At 44.7% G+C, this 18,538-nt stretch overlaps 1 protein-coding gene and 1 pseudogene across 8 annotated transcripts in view; one reads left to right on the top strand and one right to left on the bottom strand.

Moving 5' to 3' along the window:
• The window catches only part of SLC41A3 (solute carrier family 41 member 3), a 76,827-nt gene extending 59,280 nt beyond the window's left edge, over positions 1-17,547 (top strand). For 6 of the 8 annotated variants that reach the window (XM_036009371.1, XM_036009370.1, XM_028524836.2 and 3 more), the window contains 7 exons: positions 1,251-1,395; positions 4,442-4,588; positions 6,868-7,012; positions 8,180-8,259; positions 10,289-10,423; positions 14,982-15,130; positions 16,394-17,547. In XM_036009371.1, coding sequence (XP_035865264.1) covers positions 1,251-1,395; positions 4,442-4,588; positions 6,868-7,012; positions 8,180-8,259; positions 10,289-10,423; positions 14,982-15,130; positions 16,394-16,603 — 1,011 coding nt within the window. In that variant the 3' untranslated portion in view covers positions 16,604-17,547. The other 2 variants (XM_036009372.1, XM_036009374.1) reach the window with 2 other exon arrangements.
• LOC114506526 lies at positions 12,981-14,456 on the bottom strand (annotated as a pseudogene).
• Positions 17,548-18,538: the final 991 nt, after the last annotated feature.

Here is an 18,538-nt window from a genome sequence, read left to right as displayed (position 1 = left end):
ACTAACTCGCCCCATCTATATATATGGTGGAACTCTTTGTTTATTCAACCTTCTTTAATAACACAACCTATTTCCACTGAGATGTTTTGGGCTACTGAGAGCAGATGCCAATATTAATACTTAGATCTGGGCATCCTTGGTACTGGCCTGAGTGCATACAGAGATATGTCCCCACCTGGATGTGTCCCACCTGCATGAGATGGGAACTGCAGCTGGGGACAGGAGAGAATGCAGAGAACAGGGCGCCAGCATGCAAAGCAAGTGCCAATGCAGGAAAGGAAAGGGAGAGAGATGGGAACTGTGCACAATGGCCTCTGAGCTGTAGCTGAGGACCAGGGAGCGTCTCCACCAGGACAGATCCACAGTTTGTGCTGCAGGAGGTTGACACAGACACCGGTGTTCGCAGTGTTATGGATGAGATGAGACAAATTCACACAGACTACTGAGTCATGTGGAGAAAAAGGGATGGCACGGCCACTCTCTCAAGGGGAGAGCGCCCTGACCCTTGCCTTGACAGGCTTTTATTGGCTTTCTAATAGCATACATCAAAGAAGGTTTTTATTCATTATGTTTAGGTTTGCTTTAGGTAATTACTTTTTATAGATAGCAACAGAAGGGATGTTACTGATTACTTCTTACAGGTTAACAAGGAAAAAATGTTGCAAATGCAAGGGAACAATAAGGGTAATTGGTCTGGTTACACTTTGATCCTTGGGAGAATTAGCACAGACTTCAGGAAGTTACTTTAAAGATATGCAGTAAGCATTTGCTACCTTAACTCAGGGTGAGGGAGTTTTTAGCAAGAGCAAGTCACAAAGCAGCCTAGGTATAATGCAGGCCTGGTTTCCCACGGGAAAGCCAATCCGTGGGTTTGGTTCCTGTGTGCCACCACGCACCTATGGGCTTTCCCGTAGGGCTGAGCTACAATTGCCATTGCCAGGTAGATCGGTTCCCTACAGGAGGTTACAACCACTTGCCCAAAGCAGTGAAGGAGGAGCTGTGGGCCAGAGCCTGGTAGTCTTTGACCAAGGGCTGAGGGCAAGATGAAGAACTAGATTCCGTGACTGAAGATGACATGGAACAGAAGTGGAAGGGAAAGTGGTAGTTTTCAGGGGAGCTGGGTTGAAGGAAGGTGTTTGTTTTTGTTTTCCCCTGACCTCTGAAGGTCAGAGAGGAGGCATGGTGAAGGGCAGGGAGGGCAGTGATGGTCAGAGGGACCCTTCCTCATGTTTCTGATTTCTGCCTGACAGGTGCAGGCCACCGTCGTGGGTCTCCTGGCTGCTATGGCTGCCCTGCTGCTGGGAGCTGTGTCTAGGGGGGAATTAGACTTTGCCACGGTCAAATTGCTGTGTGCCAGCAGTGTCAGCACTGCCTTCCTTGCGGCCTTTGCACTTGGTGAGCTGTGCCCCCACCCAGCCCCCTTCCTCCTCCTACCTGGCTGCGTGCTCCACTTCTCAGAGCTCCAATATCAGATCTTTGTGCTTTTGATTCCGAAAGATGGAGCACTAATGATGGAGCCTTGGTGTCCTGCCTGGGAATGAGGATGAGCCTTCCAGGTCATGACCCACCTCATGGGCAGGTGAAGAGGACAATGAGCCCCCGCTTGGGTAGGGTGTGTGTGCCAAGGGGAGCTTCTAACTTCAGTTCTCTTCCCTCTGCTTATTTAAAGAACTGGCTTGTGCTCTGTAAACACAGTTGTCTAATCATTCATTCATTCATTCATTCATTTATTCAGTTAATTAGTCAGTCCTTAACCATTTCTCGAGCATGGCTTACATATGGGCCAGTGGTGGACCCTTCAGTCTGCAGTCATTGTGAGGAGCAAGGCTTGGTTTTTAGCTTAAATTTCATCTCCTCAGAGAGGCGTTTCCTATCTACCCTTTCACAAGTACTGTTTTCCCCTTTCCCCTTCCCCACTGCCACCATGCTCTACTGCACCATGCCAGATTCCTTTTAGAACACTTGGGAAACTTTGCAATTATCTTGTTTCTTTGTTCATTTTCTGTCTCACCTGCCTGCTACAATGTCAGCTCCTCCAAACTGGAGACCCCATCTCCTGTTTTCCATCTGCTGCTCCTATTATACTGCCTGCCACACAAGCAGATGCTTCCTATGTGTCTACAGAAGGTGGAAGAACAAAGGCATTGGCAGACATAACCCATCCTCAGAGCTCACGTATGTCAGTAGAGAACCAGTTGGCTATGTAGTTATGATAGAATGTCACCCACTCATTATTACTCATTATTTACTGAGTGTCTGCTGCAGGCCAGGCACTGTTATGGTGCTGGTGATACACTTGTGAGCAAAATGCACAGGGATCCTGTGATGTTTGTATTCTAGTTCAGAGTGAGACATCAGTACAGGAGCATATAGATAATTCCAGTTGAGTGTCAGTTCCTCTTCCTTTCTGAGGCTTTCTGATTAACTCTCTGGAGTAGCCCTCTGGAGTAGCCCTGTTCATAGTCATGCTTTATTTTTAAGTATCCTATTTATTTACTTTAAATGCTTGTTCACTTCCTTGTATACTGTCTGTTTTTTCACCCAAGAAGCATGTAAGTGTGCGTATAGAGCCCAGTGGTTCCTTAAAAACAGTTCCAGGCATATAACCACCTCTCAATTGTTTGCTGTGTGAATGGACTTTATTCTGGTTCTCTTATGGATTGTGTGTCTGTGTATATTGCAATATGTGCTAGTGCAATACGGAACAAGTGATAACTTTATGAATTGGATTTGTATTTACACTTCTGTCCTGCCATCTGACTGCCCCCAAAATACCTTTGAACTCAGCTTTCTGTAAGTTAATGCAGCTCTCTATACATTAATCCAGACAGCTGCTGATTAATGGAATGGCATTCCTGTACCGGGCACATGATTGGGAGGGAAAGGTGAGAGTGTAGAAGCCTAGGAGCAGATTCACAAGCTGTGCTTTCCGGGCGTGATGTTTGCACCTGGTCACATGTCTATGCATGTGCATGGGGTGGCACAATTACTCATTCTGGTCAAAGAAAGGACAGGGTGAGTATACCAAACCTTATGAAGAAATAGAGCCCAGGAGATACTTGGCATGAAGTTTTCTGTGAAAACAACACAATCAGATGATTCATAAGGCCAGACCTGTTCCTGTGGGGCCTTGTACAAAATGCCATGGCTCCCCAGTTTACAGAGGAGGAAACGGAGGCCCAGAGATGGGGTAAAGCTCAGCTGCATGGACATAATTGGGGTCATCCAAAGATGTGTAGACGATCAGTGTCTCACAGTGTGACCATGACATGACTGTGCCATGGAGTCAGGTGGTGGTGGTGGTGGTTTTCAAAAAGCAATCTCCAGTGGGTGGTGTCCCTATTTATAGTCCCGGTGGGATTGTCACGAGACCACCACCTTAGCCATGCAAATTCAGATTCACTTAGAATTGTTATTTTGAAAGAGATTAAAGTATCTATGATCTGGTCACAAAATAGGGCACTAATTATGGCTGGTGGTGGCAGTTTTAAATAAAACAACATTAAGGTCATAATTCTAATTATTTTTAGAGTTACAGAATACTGGGTAAAGTGTTAAAACACCAATATCCGAGATACAAAGTGTCTTTAAAAACCCACATGAAGTCCCAAGCAGAAGATGGGGGCTGGAAGTCCACATGTGACTGTCACCTCAGAACAGAGTCAGAACAGAAAGCAGGACCTGGAGAGGTGGCAGCTCCTAAAAGGTACCTCTCAGGCCTCTAGCTGGGGAGCAGATCTTAAGTGCTACACCCTAAAATCTATCAGCCCTGCAATCAGAGGCCACATGCTGGTTTTATCCAATGGTGGTCCTGCAGAGCTCCTGAGATGGGCGTTTTCCCCAGAGACATGACCCATCCACATGATTTCAGCTTGGGGACCCCTGGCAGTCCTGCTGGGCTCCCCAGCACTACACTGTAGTCTGCATGTGCTCCTCTTTCTTCCTTCTGTCCTGCCCTGTATTGCTACCCTTCCCATCTTCCCTCATAGGCTTTGACCCTAACAAACCCCTCACACAGCTAATTCCACCCTGGCAGCTGCTTCTCCATGGACCCCAACAGACATGCAAGGCTGTGCTCAGTCCCTGGGGTTCCTACTGCTCAGAAGAGTTTTGGACCATCTTCCCTGAAGTGAGGGGTATGAACTTCACATCTATAGTTCCAAATGGCTTGGAAGCCAGGAACCACAGTGGGTTTGAGTGTGCCATCAAAGCTTCTAGGCTGTTCCTTATCATCATGTCAGAAAGTCACAAAGCGGAGTCCAACACTCTCCCAGCGTTTTCAGGTGCTCTGGCTTCTGTCTAGACTTGTGCTGATAGAGGGAAGTTCCTGAGCAGTGTCCTGACCAGCTTGCCATCCTGTGCCACTTCTCAACTGTGTGGCTGACCTTCCTTGGAGTCATTTGATTCCCCAGGCTTTGAGTCTCCTCTCTCCTCTCTGCAGGAGTACTGATGGTCTGTATAGTGATTGGTGCTCGAAAGCTTGGGGTCAACCCAGACAATATCGCCACACCCATTGCAGCCAGCCTGGGAGACCTTATCACGTTGTCCATTCTGGCTTTTGTTAGCAACTTCTTCTATAAACACAAAGGTAGGGGGGCCCCCAAGGAGGAGGGGCCTTTCAGCAAGGCTGAGTGGGAATGTTTGCACCCAGCCTGTACTATTCAAATCAGGCACAACAGGAAGGAACCTATGGGGTGTGTTATGGAGTCAGAGATCCTCCTTTTACAGAAGCAAAGCCTCAAGTCATTGAATAAGTCAATGTATTCTCCAACAAGTGCCTCAAGCTCTCCCAGTCATGTTAGATGGGAAGCACTGCTCATATCAGCAAACATATAGGTTGTCCATTTCCACTTTAGGACCAGGGTGTGCGAGGAGGCCAGGGGCATCCTGAGGCTGGTCTGGTCACTTCAGTGCATTCTTGCAGGTGCTCAGAATTTATTTTGCAAATAAAACTCGACTAACCTGCACCTCCTTGCGGAAGGCAGTTCACACTGGACACATGTGAACTGCCCAAGAAGTAGCTCTCAAAAAAGAGTGTCTCAGTTACAGGCAGCAGCAACAGCATTTGCTCTCCCTGTAGTCATGAGGCAGGGGAAGCCAGGGCTCCTCAGCTACCTGCTTAGCAGCTGAGGAGCAGTTTACACATCTTGTAGCAACATGCCCTCACCAGAGGTCTCCCCAGGTCTGCCATGGAAACAGAGTTTGCTCATGCCTGTGGCATTGTGGATAGGCAACACCATCCTTGCCCAGAGGTTCTTCCCTTTTGAGATTCAACAGCTGACCACCTTTCTGAGTATCACATTGTTTACTTCCCACCTGGCACAGTCTCTCCAAGATGACTGTACACAACTGTTTACATCTGGTAAGCATGGACTCCAAGCACATTCAGGACCTGGATGCTTTGGTGCAGGTAGCATAAATGAATGGAGTATGTGGTGATGAAGACAATGGGGAGTGCTGGGGCATGTGGTGACAGTTAGTGGGAGGAAATGCCCCAGACAAAGGAGCAGCTGCAGCCCAGCTTCAATTAATCATTGCCCTGTGGGAACATGGACCCAAGGATTTGGGATATCACCCTGTTTTTACATACTGGCAACTGAAGCAGAGCAACAAAACACTTCTGATTTAGAGTGTTCAGTCACCGGGACCCTTTCTGTCTCAGCTCTGGGACTGGCTTCTTGCCATCCTGGGAATTGCCTACCATCAACAGTATTTAATGATCTGGGAGATTCTCAAAGTTCATGTCAGTGACAATGAAGAGTTAATAATAATATTGCCTAATTTTATTTTTAAACCAAACTGAATTTAAAACTAGATTTGTGTATGAGTTAGTCATGTTTTTTGTGTATTTTTGTTTTTTGTTTTTTAAAAAAAGATCCTCTTCATATTTTTTAAAAGATTTTATTTATTTTTAGAGGGGAGTGTAGAGAGCAGGGGAGAGAGAGAAACAACAATGTATGGTTGCCTCTTGCATGCCCCCTACTGGGGACCTGGCATGCAACCCAGGAATGTGCCCTGACTGGGAATTGAACCAGTGACCCTTTGGTTCACAGGCCAGAACTCAATCCACTGAGCCATACCAGCCAGGGCAGGTTAGTCATGTTTGATTTGCAAAATAAATATGAGTCACAGATATCCCCAGACCCTTTCTCTCTGCCTCTTCTACACCCCTACTGAAATAGTGTATTTTAACACACAACTTACTAGATGTTGAATTATTGTTGGATTGTCCATCTCTCCAATTACACTGAATTTATCTTGGGTTCACTGCATGGGTGTGGGAGTCACAGCCTAGTATATTGTCAGACAAATCTTCACTGACAAGGTGTGAGCCATTAACTATCACATCTGCCACTGTAGTCTGGAAGACTAGCCACATGCAGAGCAATGGAAATATTCACAACCAGGCTTGGGGAATATGAGGTGGAACCTCTGCTGAGGCTTCTGGGGAGTTCTAGAAGAATTAGACTAGATGTGAAAATGTCCTACAAGTCGGCATTCCTATAGGATGCTGTCTCCCATAGTGTTTGATACTTGCTTAGAGCTCACTGGGGTGGGAGGAGGCAGAAGAGGGTACTTAGGAAAATAGCAAACCAGAAGTGAAAGTAAAGGTGGCAGGAATTGAAGACAGAGAGCAGCTTTTCCAGTTGCTTAACAGGATGGAGAAAATACTTTGGAAGGTATGATGGGACAGTTCACCCTAAACTGATGGGGACAGAAGTGTCTCCTCAGACCTCTAGAACCTTTAGTTCTCAGCCTACTTCTCATCTCTAACAACCCAGGCCTCAGCCCACAAGGCCCTGTTGTGTGCTCTGGCCCTAGCCACATGGCTGCATGCATCCCTTTTTTTCTTCTTTTTCTTCCCAGACAATCAGTTTCTGGCTCCACTGGTTTGCATTGGCTTCATGGCCTTGACCCCAGTCTGGGTCCTCATTGCAAAGCAGAACCCACCCATCATGAAGATCCTAAAGTTCGGGTGGTTCCCAATCATCCTAGCAATGGTGATCAGCAGGTGAGCATGAATTGGGGTCCCTGCCCCTTCTCTGCTTCCCCGTGCCATTCCCTGGCTCTGTGTTCAAGAGAGTGGTGTGAGAGCTAAGGAACCCCTGGAGGAAGGTGAGGCTCACTTCTCCATGGCCATGGTTGGAGTGAACTGCAGCCTTCACTAATTCCCAGTGCTGGTTGTCATACCTCTACTCTTCATCTCTGTTTTTCTCACCAAGAACCCTAAACTTGTTTGTTCTGGGAGGCAGTCTTGTTTACAGTTGCCAGAGCACCAGAGAGCCAGGAAGAGCTGAATATGGAAACATCAGATAAGTGCACCAGTGCCATGGCTCCTGCCCCATCTTGGTGCTGTGAGATATTGGTCTCCATTTCCCTGCTGCCACAGCTCTCACTGGCCTGGCCCCCTGCTTAGGCTGCAGGGAAGTCCCTCACTTGTCCTCAAGACAATGACTACAGGAACACCATTTCACAGCATGGATGCTAGTGGGGCCTAGAGGGACTGAGGGATTAGTTTCTGTGTAGCCTTGGGCCTTTAGCTGAGCCCGGGTCTTTTACCCTCTAGCCTTGTTCTCAAGGGCCCTTCCCACTAGCAGACCCTGATGGGGGCCACCCCAGTCCTTTCTGATGTGCTTTTCTAACTTTGACTCTCATAGAGGAGAAGGTATAGTCTAGGTATCTTTGTGTCTAGGTTCCTTACACAAATTGATTTCACTTCTTTAAGGCTGTATGGGTGGGGCAGCCTGTGCTAAACTACAGGGACTGGTGGGAGTGAGGTCTTGCTGCAGCATCTTCCAAGAACAAGGGCAGGAGATGATACTCATGCAAGTGTGTTTTCTGCTAAGGAGCAGCTCAGTTGCCATTCAGGGGCTCTCACAAGACAGAGCCAGCCAGCTAAGAGGCCTCAGAAAGGAGTTTGTTGCATTTAGTGGACTGACACTGTCTGAAGGGCCTTCTGGAACGGGTAAGACTAGACTAGAGATAGAAATGTGTGTGTGGGGTACACAGGACACTGGAGAGACCAGACTGGCTACAACAGGGATTTTGCATAGGGGTAAGGAAAGTGTTTGCTAAGATGAAAATACAACCTGACTAGGCAGTTTATTTAGAGAATATTTGCAAGGCCACTTACAAATCTAAACTCTAATCATTTGACTGTCATTTGCTCTCTCCCCAGTTTCGGAGGGCTCATCTTGAACAAAACCATTTCTAAAGAGCAGTACAAAGGAATGGCCATATTTACTCCCATCATATGTGGTAGGTATTGGCAATCCCCATCACCTCGGGTCCTTGGGCTGGGTTGGCCCCCTGGGCCTAGGTGGTGGGACCTGAGCAGCAGTGATGTCAGAGGTCTGGTCTCAGGCTCTCAGAGGCAGAGTTAGGAAACTAGGTGCTCAGAGACTACTGAGGCTGATTTTCCTCAGATAGAAGGAGACCCTGGGAGACCATGGGAGAAGCCATGCCCATTGCTCCACCAGATCACACACTCTTCCTCATAGGTGCCACTGAGACCTGAGCTTTCCCACAGAGCTTGAATGCACACAGAATTTAATCCAGGATTCTCTGGCACCAGCAGAATGAATGTGGCCTTCAGAACTGGAGTGTTGACCTCTCATGGTCTCTCTTTTATTTTTAATTTAGATTCATCGGTGACATTTAAAACTCATACATTTATACAAAACTATGTCTGTCTGTCTTCTTGAAAAGCAAGTCTGTAACAATACTGGGTTTACATTGGGAGTAGGGCAGGAATCAGCTGCCACTGAGACAGGACTTATACTGTCCAGTTTGTCTCAGTTCCCTCTTCACTGATTTATTTTCTAGACTTAGATCCTATGAGCATTTGTGTGAGAATCCCCCTTTTAACCAAAGTTTGGTATGAGTCTGGTTTCTGGAAATGCTCTGTAAATGGGACCAGTGGCCAGGGGAGAAACCAAACATGGTAACTGATTGCATAGTTTGCTTGATGCCAGCCTCTGGCTTTCTGGGTCTTCAGAAATAGGCTTCAGAGATTCTTGGGCCAGCCTCCCTCCCTCCACTTCCTTGGGAACTCAGGCCTGTGTTCCTTGCATGTCAGTAGGCCACCCAATAGGTCTGTACCTCGACAGAGTCCCATAGGGCCCATTCCCAGCACAAGGGTTGGCCACTGTGAGTGAGGACAGTAACAGCTAAGTCAGGTACAGATGGCCATAAGCTTGGAAAGATATCTTTGGATGGCACCAACTCAAATACCTATAGGGGTCAAGCAAACAATTTGAACGAGTTAAGCAGGTAGGACAAGAGCTAGGCAGTAAGGAGGTGGGGAACAGGGCATGTGTTTCTAGGGTGAAGGGAGTAGTGCCTGTTTATCTCTGGCCCCTTGTTGCCTGGTAGGCACTAAGGTCCAGAGTTGCTTGAGCTGACTTTTTAGGAAAAGCTGGGAATCTGTATTAAAGGTCTATTTTGTAAATGCTATCAATTAATTTGAGTTACTTTTTTAATCATTTGTGGGCAAGGCAAAATAGATCTGTAGCCATCCTCTGCCCACAGACATTTTTGCATCTTCTGGAAGCCCAAGGCAGTTGGTCTTTGCACCTGGAGATCACTGAGATACATCTGGCCCAGTGAGAGATTGTTCTCCATTGAGCTGAGGAAATAGAATGGGGGCAACCCAACTCAATTTCAAAAGGAGATGGTCGCTATCAGTGGTCCCTGTTCTCTGCCAGCCCCAAAGTCTGCCCCTGCATGGAGTTCAGCATGGCACTGGACACACCATCAGCTCCTGGTGTAAGCCAGGAGCCTCAGCAATAAGCCCCAGCTCTGTCACCATATGATTACCTCTCCTCCCGTGCTGATTTTGCCCACTGTTCCCTTTCTTTTTTACCTTGAGGTGAAAATCCCTTTTTTCCCTCCCAGATATTCCAGTCTATAGTCTGGTTCCTGTCACTTCCTCCAACTTTGTGTACCTTATCAAGATATTCTCTCATAGACCAAGTCATCTGCTTTCCTCCCTCTCTTGTCCTCCCTCATTTCCTGAATTTCCTCCCTTCCCATCATTCATTCTCCTTCCCAGCAAATGTGTACTGAAAATCTACTTTGCCATACTTTCTTTACCTAAAGAGCTGTCAAGGTGATGCATTACTACCTGATACCAAACAACATCTGTGGTAAAGTGAGAGGGAATGTAAGAAGATCAAGTGCTGAATCAGTCAAGGAAGAATCCCTGGAGAAAGTAAACTTAAAATAAGGGTTAGAACTCAGAAACTGGCACAAAGGAGGGGAAACAAGATTCTTTTCCTCCTCACAGGTGTTGGTGGCAATCTGGTGGCCATTCAGACCAGCCGGATCTCCACCTATCTGCACATGTGGAGCACACCTGGGGTCCTACCCCTCTGGATGAAAAAAATCTGGCCTAACCCATGCTCCACTTTCTGTACTTCAGGTGGGTCTGATATCCTTCAGAGGCTATTTGGCCATTTCTTTGAACAAGTAAAAATTAATGTCATTGAAATCTGGTGTTTATAACAATGATGTCTAAGACCATTGCTGACCTCAACACAGATCATCTTCAAAGACACAGCCCACTCTCCCAGATACCTGACTCCCTACCTCTGCCTTTAGTTGATTGATTCACTCAGTCAAATATTTATCAAATGTCTACTGGGTACTAGGTGTCAGGTTACAATGGTGACAGAGAAAGTTGTTTCTTGCCCTCCATGTATGTATGTATATATATATATGATCTAGAAGAATAGGTGAACACACCAAAAAATTAATACATAATTACAAATTATGATATGTTCTAAAAGTAAAAAAGTATAGGGTACAATGAAAAAGAATGATAAGAAATACATTTGGGGTTAGAAAGTCCCTCTGTGAGGATGAGCATAGATTGGTTGGGGTGGAGGCATGCTGAAGCAGGAGGAGTATTTGAGGCAGAGGGGACAGGCTGAGCAAAGGCCTAGAGGAAGGATGGAGCTTATTAGCAAATTTGAAGAACTCAAAGGCCAGTGAGACCTGAGCATAGCAAGCAAGGGAGAGGGTGAAGGGAACTGAAGACAGAAAGATGGGGAGAAGTTAATTACCTCAAGCCTTGTAGCTTGAGAAAGGAGACTGGATTTTATTCTGAGAACCATTGGAAATCACTGGAGGTGTTTTTTCTTTTTCTAGCTTTTAAAAAGATGGATCTTTCTCCAATTACATTTTCTTTTACCATTTCCTTTCTGTTTCAAGAACTGCCTTTAGCCATTCTTTTGGGGTAGGTCTGCTGGTGCATTCCTGAAGGATACTTTCACTGGATGTAACTTTGGGGGTTAATAGTTTAACACTTGAAAAATGTGCCACCCTTCTGACCTTGTTTTCTGATGAGAAATTGACATCATTTGAATTGTCTCTTGTATATATGAGGTATCATTTATTTCTCTGTTGCTTATTTTCTTTCTAGTCTTAGTATTATGATGTGCATTGGTCTGGATTTCTTTGGTGTTATCTTACTTGGTACCTGGAAACATAGTATGTTTTGCCAAATTTGGGAAATTTTAAGCCATTATTTCTATAAATACTTTTTCAGTCCCACTGTTTCTTGTTTCCTTCTGGTGTTCTGATGAGGGGAATGTTTTATCTTTTGTGATAGTCCCACAAGTCTCTGAGGTCCTCTTTAATTTTTTCCCAGTACACATAACTCTCTGTCATTTAGATTGGCTAATTTCTATAGTTTTTTCTTTTCATCACATTCATTCATTCTTTCCTCTGTCCTCTCCATTCTGCTACTGATGCTTTCATTGAGTTGTTCAGATTTTTTGCCTATTGTACTTTTTTCAGTTCTCAAATGTCCATATGGTTCTTTTTATCTTTCCTGAGATTTTTCTATTTTTATCATGTGTTTCATGTATGTTTGTAATTGCTATTACCCTGATAAACCTAGTAACATTTGTCACCATACATAGTTATTACAATATTAAAATTATATTTTAAAAATGGATTCATTAAAATCACTTTCACTAAGTCTGCCATTTGTGTCATATTAATGTTAATGTCTGTTAGTTGTCTTTTCTCATTTACTTGAGATTTTTCTTACTATAATGAGTGATTTTAGATTGAATCACAGACATTTGGACTATTATGTTATAAGACTCTGGATCTTATGTGACACTCGGGGAAAAGGAATGCACTGCTTTTCCTTTCTGCCAGGCAGAAGTGAAAGTCCAGATTCCCTGGCCTTCTCCAGTGTGCTCTAGGGGAAAATGAGTACTTCCTTACCCTAGCAAGGTAAGAGTCCATATTCCTCTGACACCACTTTTGCTTGGAGGAAGAGGGATGCCTTATTATTGCTCCCACATGGCCTTCACGGTGAGTGTGTCAGGGGTTGTGGGGGGGTCTTCATTACCACCCCGCAGAGTACCACTTATTTTCTATTACTCCACCTTCTCTTATATGACTTAATCCAAAAGGTGTGAATACTAACATTCCATCTGGATAAGGGCAGAGAGAAGTCCAGGCTACTCACTTGCCCTTTGCTGATAGAGGTGGGGTTGCTATGGTGTTTGGCCAGAATAAAGTGGTTATTGTCTAAGAGTTTTCTGTTTTGCTAGGCTGCCCCTTTTCTGGACCTTAGGCTAAAGAAAGCAAACTTCGGTTGAGTCTTTTTGGTCAGTGCCCATTGGTAACTAAATTCTCTAGCATCCAGTCTGGGGCATGTGAAGCCAAAAAAACACACAACAATTTGGGGAACAACACCATGTTGTTCCCTGGACCCTGAGGTCCCTAGGCAGCTTGCCTTTTTCCTCCACCTTTCAGAATCTTCTTATGTTTGTTTTTATATAATGTCCAGGGTTTTTAGTTGTATTTAGTGAGAAGAATAGGAATAAGTGTGTCTGTTTCATCTTGTCTAGAAGGGGAAGTCACTATTATAATTTGACTTTCATTTGTATATAGAAAAAGTATGTACTTTCTTTTTTTGGTGGGGGAGGAAATAATTTTTAATGTTTTTTTTTTCTTTACAAATATACTAGAGAATCATCCAGTGCTGCCAGCATTGGATGCAATCCTGGGCCACAAATCTGCACACTCCTTTGCAACTTGTCCTGTGATAGCAGGACCTTCCATTTTACCTTTATTGTTTACTATGACCCCTGCATTATCTTCAAAGTAAAGAAACACACAATCTTTTCCCCAGTATGACTTTTGTTGTCGAACTTCTACTGCTGGATTACCTTCTTTCTGAGCTCTGGTTTGCCTTTTTTGGTGGTGGCCATCGCCATGTCACCCACACCAGCAGCAGGAAGTCTGTTCAGTTGTCCTTTGATCACCTTCACAGAGATGATATACAGATATTTGGCTCCTGGGTTGTCAGCACAGTTGATCACTGTTTCTGCCAGAAGACCCAGGGAAATCCAGAATTTTGCAACAGAGGACCCACCATGTGGGAAAGAGATAGAAAGCTACTTTCTATATTATTTAGGTATTTGTCTCAGTGCAGGCTGCTATAACAGAAACATAAAACAATAAACAGAAATTTATTTTTTTATAGTTCTGGTGACTGAAAGTCCAAGCTCAAGGCACTAGCAGATCCATGTCTGTTGAGGGTCTACTTCCTGGTTTATAGACAGCTGTCATCTCACTGTGTCCTTATATGGTTGAAAGGGTGAGAGAGCTTTCTGGGGTCTCTCTTATAAGGGCACAAATCCTGTTCATGAAGATTCCACAATCAGGACCTAATTACTTTACAAAGGCCCCACCTCCAAATATCATCACATTGTGGGTTAGGTTACAACATGGATTTTGGGTGGAAACTGTCTGTAGAATCACATAAAATACTTGCTAAATTGTTTATGTGGCTTTGTATAAAGTTTCTTGAGTTTTTTTTTAAGATTTTATTTATTTATTTATTTTTAGAGAGGGAAGGGAGGGAGAAAGAGAGAGAGAGAGAAACATCAATGTGCGGTTGCTGGGGGCCATGGCCTGCAACCCAGACATGTGCCCTGACTGGGAATCGAACCTGCGACACTTTGGTTCACAGCCTACACTCAATCCACTGAGCTATGCCAGCCAGGGTTAATTTTCTTGAGTTTTTATGTCAGCTGGTAATAATAGTTATTTTGCTTACTCTTTAAGTTTTTTACAACTTGTGTAAGTTTTCTACACCTTGTCTAATTTGTCATCTTAGATTTTGGTGCTGTTGTGTGTTTCCATTCTTTATTATTTTATAGTTGACTTTTCAGCTTCTAAGCTACATACAATTTTTTTCCTTTTCCTTATTAAGTTGATAATATACATTATATTAACTCATAAGCAAATGGAGACTTACTTTTCATTGAAACTCTTTGTGTTTGAAATACCCATCATATTCATGTGTTATAGTTTTAAAGAGATGGGCAGGGTAAATCACATTTCTTTCAGAGTCTCAAACTCATGGAGTGCTAGATCCTAAAGAGAGCAGTGATCACTCTCACCCGCCAATGTGCCAAAGGCCCCATGAGTGCCCCACCCTCCCCGATCACTTAATTCCACATGCTGAGCTTTTGTTTTTTCGACACTCTCAGGGTCTTCCCATCTTAAGCCCCTTGCACATTCTCTTTCTTCTGACCAGAATCTTTTCCCCCCAGAGTCAGAATTTAGTTTAAATGCCATCTCCTTGAGAGAGCTATCTCCAGTAGCTCATTCGCACTAATAGACACTTTATTTTCTATCACATTATCCTGGCTTATTTTCTTCCTAGTACTTGTCCCAATTTGAAATGACCTTTCTTGTTTGTTTCTGCTGCTCAATTCCAGTTTTTCTCTTTTCTCTTAAAGTGTCAGCTCCATTAGGGAAGGGATGGGACTATATTCCCATCTACAGAAACATGCCTGCAACATAGTCCACCAGGGCTGTGGGAACTACCCTTTGGCACATTCAGGGAGTAGCGGAATGAATGTGGATCCCTTACTAAACTGTCACATTCCTAAGTGGCCTCTGCTGCCAGGTAAGTCATGCAACCTCCTTGGTTCTGTTTATTCCAGAAATCAATTCCATGTCAGCTCGAGTTCTGATCTTTCTGGTGATTCCGGGCCATCTGATTTTCTTCTATGTTATCTACCTGGTGGAAGGCCGTTCGGTCCCAAACAGCAAGATCTTTGTGGCATTCTATCTGCTAGCTGGCCTGATCCAGGTAAGGACAGCTGTTGCAGCAGCAAAGCAGCATTCAGTAGTTAGGCAGCTAGCAAGCTTTATTCCCTGTCCTGGCAGAGATGCTAAGGAGGTGGAGTTGGGTGTTTCTGGACATGCAGGGCACAGTCCCCATCAAGTTAACTTGTTCAAGGCCAAGGAGGGCATGATCCAGACTCAGAGGCCACTTCATACTCCATACTGGATACTCCATACTGCATATTCCACATAGCATACTCCATGTTGCTCACTGCATAGGCCACCATCCACACAGTACACTCATTATTCCACCCTTCACAAGGCATAGTTCTTATTGCATACAGCTCACTCCTCACCAGAAGATCAGAAGAGCCATCTTGAAAATGCAGAATGTTACCATGAAGCAAGCTGACTATCAGATCCTGCTGATGAACTGGCCCATATGCATCACTCAGCACAGACTGGCATGGGCATGGACCAGATCCCTGCTGGGGTGTTTCTAAAAGGCATGTGTGGACTTTAGTCAGTGCTAAATGGTGATAAGGACATAAAAGATAAAGCTGGTACCTACTGGTACCTGCCTCAAAGATTAAGGACACAGCAGACTCTGCCAAGCTGGTTGATTTCCTGGTGGGCCTGGGGCCTCTGCAGGGATTACTGTGAGCACTGTTGGGCAATTCTAAGGGACTAGCATTTTCAAATCCTTGAGTTATAGCGTTTGTAGTCACAGCATGCCTCTGGCCCTGAAGAATAGACTAGGGCAGTCTGAGAAACTATCCTGAGCAGCAGCAGAAAGGGGCTGGGGTCAGCCTGCATCAAGGGACTGGGAAGCCCTGGGACCTGACCGGGGCTGTGTGAACTACCCCATAGCAGCTTCAGGAAAGGCCAGTCATCCAAAACTACCCATGAGAGGGTTTCCAGAGAACCCAAGTTCAAGTCTCAGCAATTTTCATGTCTAAGGTTCCAAGGATGTTGAGTGAAGCTGATGCATCAGAGAAGATGAAGGCTAATGAATAGCAACAGGTCTGTCTGACTCTTCAGCATGCCAGGAGCAGGGCCCAACCACAGGGAGGAAGGCTAGGCAAGTGTGGAAGAGGGTGGGCTTCTTTGGTCCCTGTGTGAGCTCATAGCTGGGTGTCAGACCCCAAGAGAAGCTCAGGGAAGGGGAACTACTTGGTGTTGATGTGTCCATGTTGGTGTCGGCTCTTGAAATCTGCTAATGTTTATTAATGACACTTGACTTTCTGACTTGGTCTTTGCCTTTTGTGTCTACCTGCTCTTATGACAGGTGACAGTCCTGCTGTACCTGGCAGAAGTGATGGCTCGGCTGATGTGGCACCAGGCCCTGGATCCTGACAACCACTGTATCCCTTACCTCACAGGGCTAGGGGACCTCCTAGGGACTGGCCTCCTAGCTCTCTGTTTTCTTATCAGCTGGTTATTGCAGAGTGAAGCAGAACTGGATAGAATTTCAGGATCAGCATCTGGACCTTCCTAATGAGACCAGGCAGTTCCAGTTAGTCAATAAAATTTTTCCTCACACCAATGGGGTACAGAATACAGTTCCTCTTTGGCTGGATCCTTAGGTCTCCCTGCCTCTAAAGTGGCCCTATGTCAATCAGCTAAGGAGACTCTGACCCATACACTTTGACCCTGGCATTGGAAACTGAGTCTATGATGGAGCCTAAAATTAGAAGCACTCTTTGTTTGTGAATGTGACTGCGTGTGTCTACCTGCTAGACAAGCCTGTGAATGAGTGCACATATGTGTAGACAGCAGGGTACTGAGGCCTAAAGATCCTGAAGGAAGAGGCATGTCCAGTGCACTTTGGGGGATGTGTGGCCCTGTTTCATGCAATGCAGCCCACTGGGGTAAAGCAGGAAAAAGATCCACATGTGCCCAAGCTTTAGGACTCCCTGAACCTTGGCTTAACTGCTATCTTCACCAGGTCCAGCTCCATGGGCCATTTTTGGTGTGCCCTGCAAATACGTGCAGCCCTTCCTAGAATGGGGCCTTACACATCCCCTCATCTGCTCCCAGCTGTTACTGTTGTCACTGTTTTTTTTTTACCTCTTTCTCTTTTCTTTCTTTTTATTTTTTCTCTAAGAAAAAACCTCTGTTTAGATTTTAATGGTCAGAAAAGTATAAAATAAAGCATAGAATATGTTACATTTGGCATTTTCTATTTGTAAAAATATTAATGTAGCCATGAGATTTGGATCTATGTGTAATAGAAACCTCAGGCATTTCTCTAGTGCAATGTTTATCATAACTGTAGCCTCCAAGCCTAGAAGAATCAACATTACCAGAGAACTTGTTAGTGATGCAGATTATAAATCTTCCCTTTCCCCATAGCCAGCAATGCTTAACCAGCCCTCCAGGTGGTTCTGATACACTCTTTTATTTGAGAACCACTGCACCAGAACTCTGTTTAAAAAAAAATACGCCCTGGCTCGGTGGATTGAGTGCTGGCCTGCAAAGCAAAGGGTCACTGGTTTGATTCTGAGCCAGGGCACATGCTTGGGTTTCGGGCCAGGTCCCCAGTAGGGGGTGTGCAAAAAGCGACCACAGATTGATGTTTCCCTCTCTTTCTCCCTCCCTTCCCCTCTCTCTAAAAACAAATAAAATCTTTAAAAAATAATTTTTACATATACATACACACACGTGCATACATACTCACTAATTTTTTTATTAGCTCATCATAACAACTTTAGCCATGATTTAACTGAAATTATGTTTTTTCCATTTATTTTGTTTTTTATATATTTTATTAATTATGCTATTACACTTGTCCCATTTTCACCCCTTCACTCCCCTCCAACCCTGCACACTCGCTCCTACCCACATTCCCCCTCTTTAGTTCATGTCCATGTGTCATACTTATAAGTTCTTTACCTTTTACATTTCCCATACTATTCTTGCCCTCCCCCTGTCTATCTTCTACCTACCATCTATGCTACTTATTCTCTACCTTTTCCCCTCTCTCCTCCCATTCCCCTGTTGCTAACCCTCCATGTGATCTCCACTTCTGTGGTTCTGTTCTTGTTCTAGTTGTTTGCTTTGTTTTTTGTTTTTGTTTTAGGTGTGGTTGTTAATTGTGAGTTTGCTGTCATTTTAGTATACATGTTTTTATCTTCTTTTTCTTAGATAAGTCCCTTTAACATTTCATATAACAAGGGCTTGGTGATGATGAACACCTTGAACATGACCTTATCTGAGAAGCACTTTATCTGCCCTTCCATTCTAAATGATAGCTTTGCTGGACAGAGCAATCTTGGATGTAGGTCCTTGCCTTTCTGACTTGGAATACTTCTTTCCAGCCCCTTCTTGCCTGTAAGGTCTCTTTAGACTAATCAGCTGACAGTCTTTTGGAAACTCCTTTGTGGGTAACTGTCTCCTTATCTCTTGCTGTTTCTAGGATTCTCTCCTTCAT

Source organism: Phyllostomus discolor, chromosome 9 (assembly GCF_004126475.2).
Source record: "Phyllostomus discolor isolate MPI-MPIP mPhyDis1 chromosome 9, mPhyDis1.pri.v3, whole genome shotgun sequence".
Classification (NCBI taxonomy): Eukaryota; Metazoa; Chordata; class Mammalia; order Chiroptera; family Phyllostomidae; genus Phyllostomus; species Phyllostomus discolor.
The sequence above is the reverse complement of the archived record's forward strand: the minus strand, read 5'-3'. Positions and strand labels throughout refer to the sequence as shown.